A 4,517-nucleotide genomic window follows, 5' to 3' on the forward strand; every position below is an offset into this window, starting at 1 on the left:
TTCCTTTCTCTAATACACTAAGTAAGTAATATTGTCGTTGTAACCAAAATAATTTCCATTATCAATTCAGATCATTTTCTTATTTCTTTTCTTTTAGTTAGCAGTAAAAAAATAATTTGTTATTATGTTGCATTATAGTTGTATATAAATATTGATTTGGGTTTGAGGGCAAGGGTTGAAGATTGAGTGATGGTTTGATTTTCTTTTTGGACACCTATTAAGTTCAAAATTTTATATTTATAAATTAGAGACTAAAGGATTAAGTCTATGGATTAGATTAAACTTTATTCTGAGACCACTCTATTGTATAAAAATAAAATTAAGTACATAAAAATAGCATTGCAAGTAGTTTATTTGAAAAAGTCTAATACAAATTCATCACTTATATTTATTTTAATCTAAACAAAACTTATGCTTTAATATTATATAGATAAAAAAATAATATATAACGAGTGTAGTCAACATGCAACAGACGTCATACAAAAGAATAATATTATATAAATATACACATTGCCTGAAAATTATGCATTAGACTTGATTTTAAATTGGAGACTTTTGAAAATAAAATTCCGAAATATTGCACAATTAATTTAATATGATTCAATTAAGTTCAAGTTTAATTTTATTAATAATTTAATTCAATTAGTTTTTTATATTATAATTTAATTATTCAATTTAATATACAAAAATAAAATTCCGAAGCATTACACAATATCTTTTTTTTTCCCTTTTTTCTTTGTTTTTTGAACATATCGTTATGTGCGACCACTTACATATTTTTTCCCACAATATTTAGGAAGCATTTAGTAATTAGTGTTAGTAAAATTAAAAACTTGACTTATATAATTAGTTAATGTATGAATCAAGTGAAGCGGGTCTATATAAAAAATTTCTCTATCAACTTATCAAGCTAAAGAATATGTAAATTATGAGGTAATTAATCCCACAAAACATAATAAATATGCAATATTAAAACTAAAAAAAGGATAAAAAAAAAACATAATGGACATATGCTGATTTGCTAATCTAGCGTTTAACTCTCTCTCTCTTATCTCGTACAATACCTTCATTTCCTGCTAGCATCAAGTACTTATCTTTCCTGGTAAGATTGGTGCACTGAAATCCCAAAGCATTAGCCAATTGTCTTTGGATGTAATTAGCCACTTCACAGCTAGATCTTCCTCCAGCACAAGTGAGCACTCTTGGCAGCTTTTCAAGGATGTGAATTTGGTAACAAGGTTTGGGGTTCATTAGAAAGAAAATTGGATCCAAGCATTTCAACCCACTTGCAGTTGTTCCATAGAACATAGTTACATGAGTATTTATAGCCACTGGAATTATCTCATCAGCTAACTCAGCAAATAGGGAGCTAAATCTCAATAAATATGGTTCCCTACATGTGGTCCCTTCAGGACATACTACTAAATCACCGTCACTTAACAATCTTTGCATGGTTTCTCCGTCTTGTTTCCTCTCTCTAGTCAATCTAACTGTTTTAATTGGTGCTATTAATTCAGACATTTTGCTTAGGCTATATGTTACAGCAGTCAAAGGCTTACCTAAACAAGTGCTAAGAAAAACTGGGTCCAATAGTGTCCTATGAGTGCAAACATAGAGGACACCCTTCCTTTTTTGCCCTAAACTTGGGGGTCTGCAACCTTTAACCCTTATGTCTACACCACTCCAAGTGCCCAAAAATAAGGCTAATTTGTAAGGTAGGACAATACCCACAAAGAGTCTAAAGATAGCAAGAATGAATCCAAGAGGAAGCCACATAAACATTGAGAGAGTTGCTAATGGAGAGGGCAAGAAAGCTAGCCTCCCATCATGAAATACAAGAGGCTTTGGATATTTCTCCCTTGGCATGATTGATGAGCTCTCACTGTTCTTGCTGTCTTCTTTATTCACCAAATAACCTTCCTGTCACATTCAAAATATAAAACTCATATAAATATATATATACATAATGAAGTAGCAGAAGATTTATACTACCAAGAAACCTTGCATGTATAAAATGTCAAATACTTGGGATTAGAGAATGCTTGCAGAGTTCATTTATATCAAATTCAATAATGGTACATTTACCCACAAGAAAGAAAACACTTAATTAGCCTTTGCATGCCCATGCATTGGTGTTGAAATGAAATGATTCTAAACCAGTTTCTTTGAAATGCAATTGGCCTTGATACATCAATTGTCAATCACTTTGTCTCCTAATAATATACAAAGCTCGACAAGATCAAAAGTTTGATGTCTCTCTCCCCTCTAAAATTTACTGAACCAAAAATAAAATTGTTAATGAATTGTTAAGCATTAGTAATGTAGAAGGAGCTTGCATGCAGACCCACCCTACCCCACCAAAACTTTTTTTTGGTTCCCCAATTTTATTTTATTTTTCTGCTCCCATTCTTTTATTATTTCCCCATATAATTACTGCGCATGAAAGGGATCATTATAATCCCACACAAGTCCACCACAACTTGCATGTCCTATTGAACATAATAATTAGGTCAAGGAACACCTAAATATAGAATGGTAACGAGCTTTCACTTGCAGGTAGTGTAGCCATATTATCTAAAAAATCTTAACTTTTAAGAGTCCGAATCCAATTGCAACAAAATTATGCCAAAAAAAAAAATGTAAAGAAAGAGAAAAATTGGTTACTTAACAGAACTAGTTTATAAAACACATTATATACCTTGCAAGGGGAGATGAAGAGTTGGTCATGGGGGCTTGAACTTCCAAGGCCTATCTCAGGCTTTTTGTCTCCAAAGAAATCCTTGAAAGCTCTGTGCTTTACTAGCAAACCAGAATTAGACAACAAACCAGTGAAATAATTGCCAACAGTTTGCAACTCCGTACCCATAACTTTATTAACCCTCAAGTACTCGGTAAGAAATCCTTCAACCATAACTCTAGGAACACTTGTAATAACAACCCTAGACCCAGTTGAGGCTAATACCTCATAAGCCTGAAGATGAAGATTCTCTAAATAAAACTTAGGCAAAACTGCCCTACCAACACTCTCAACATCTCTTTTCTTGAGCCCACAAAAGGTTATAAAGATGGCGACTCTTAAATAAAGCTCAGTATTAAAAACCCATAAAAGGGGACATGATATCAACAGAAAAAATGCTCTAAAAATGCTACCACCTTCAAAAGCAACTAGCATGAAATAAGGGAAGAAAGAAGTTGTTCTTAACAAGGCTCCATTAATGTCACAAACCAATGTATCAGACTCCCTATTCTCTAAATTACACTTGCTTACATTAGGAAACAACTGAGAGTGTTGCTGCGATGATTTTATATATAGGTTTTTCAAGAAGAAGCCATAGCTTCTTACCTTCCTCGCTGCGCTGTAACAAGAGTTCGCCAAAAGCTGGTACAAGACCCAGTCTACTAGCTTTAGAATAACCATATAGAGGACCATGGCTTTTTCTTTCTATATCAACTGTGACTTAATACACAGAGAGATAGAGAGGTAAAATAAAGAGAGAGAGAGCGTTATGAAGAAGAGCGAAGGATAAAGAGAAAATTTATAGGAGTCATTAAAGGGCTGTGTAAAGGAGAAGTTGACCACAGCATTTGGGTTTGGTTAGCCACACCGCTAGCATTAATTGCAGCATACAAATTTCATCCTGTTTACATGACGTACGGAAATGGTAAATAAAGAAAGAAAATTAAGAAAAAAAGTGCTGTGGAAAAACAATTTTATTTTCATGTATAACGGAATGAAAATGATTTTATAAATAATTAAAATTTTACTGTAAGTACTTTTTTTTCAATATTTTCCAATACTATTCATCCATGGTTTTGAATTGAAATTAGAAAAAAATCAAACTAAAAAAAGAATTTAAGATGATTAATTTCAAAATTGGTTCGGCATTGAGAAAAATTTCAAACCAGCTTCTGTTTTAATATTTAAAATCAAAATTAATCCAAAATAGCCAAACCAATAGATTATGATATATTAAAAAAAAAGGAGAGAAAGCTTAAAAATAGGAAATCATATTGAACGGGTTGAAATGGTTGAAATTATAATCGATCTAGAACCAACTATGTCTAGATTAGTTCAAATACTTTATTCCAGAAGATTGAAATGAATAGTTGCATGAGCCGAAATCACTAGTTCTAAGGACTTACCGAACCGTATGATTATATGCTTCTTTAATCTAAAATAATTTTTTAAATTGGGTCCTTTAGTATGTTTTTCCAAAGAAGAAAAAGATAAGTAACCGCCCTCAATGAACATGGCTATACATGGTTAGCAGTAGAAAGAGGTAGGTTGGCTTGTTGGTGACCGGTCTTTGTAGGTTTCGGGGCTTATGTTTGAAATTTTGTTGTATCGTAATGCGTGCAATTTTTGAAGGCGTTCCTTGAGGTCAATTATGCTTGTGTTTGACAAAACACTGCAACGATAGAAAGATGGATGGATACTCTGAAACTTCTATCATCCTTCAAGGCATTTCATTTCTGATCCACATGGACCAATCACATGTTAGATAAACCATATCCAT

General features: G+C 32.5%; 1 protein-coding gene across 1 annotated transcript; it reads right to left on the reverse strand.

The window, feature by feature from the left end:
* Positions 1–902: 902 nt before the first annotated feature.
* GPAT1 (glycerol-3-phosphate acyltransferase 1) lies at positions 903–3,716 on the reverse strand. The gene is made up of 2 exons (XM_012211160.4): positions 2,699–3,716; positions 903–1,920 (listed from the first exon to the last, which is right to left on the reverse strand). The coding sequence occupies exons 1-2, from the start codon at positions 3,428–3,430 to the stop codon at positions 1,027–1,029; spliced, it is 1,626 nt and encodes a 541-aa protein (XP_012066550.1). The 5' UTR covers positions 3,431–3,716; the 3' UTR covers positions 903–1,026.
* Between the last annotated feature and the right edge of the window lie 801 nt (positions 3,717–4,517).

The sequence above is a fragment of the Jatropha curcas genome, chromosome 4, assembly GCF_041381405.1.
Source record: "Jatropha curcas cultivar XTBG-Jc1 chromosome 4, XTBG_Jcur_1.0, whole genome shotgun sequence".
In the NCBI taxonomy this organism is placed as follows: Eukaryota; Viridiplantae; Streptophyta; class Magnoliopsida; order Malpighiales; family Euphorbiaceae; genus Jatropha; species Jatropha curcas.

Bases quoted from the DNA above. Each gene is read 5' to 3' on its own strand.
- GPAT1 (XM_012211160.4), bottom strand. From the start codon at position 3,430: ATGGTCCTCTATATGGTTATTCTAAAGCTAGTAGACTGGGTCTTGTAC. The intron at 1,921-2,698 runs GTATATAATGTG...TGAATGTGACAG, and splicing joins TCTTCATCTCCCCTTGCAAG to GAAGGTTATTTGGTGAATAA.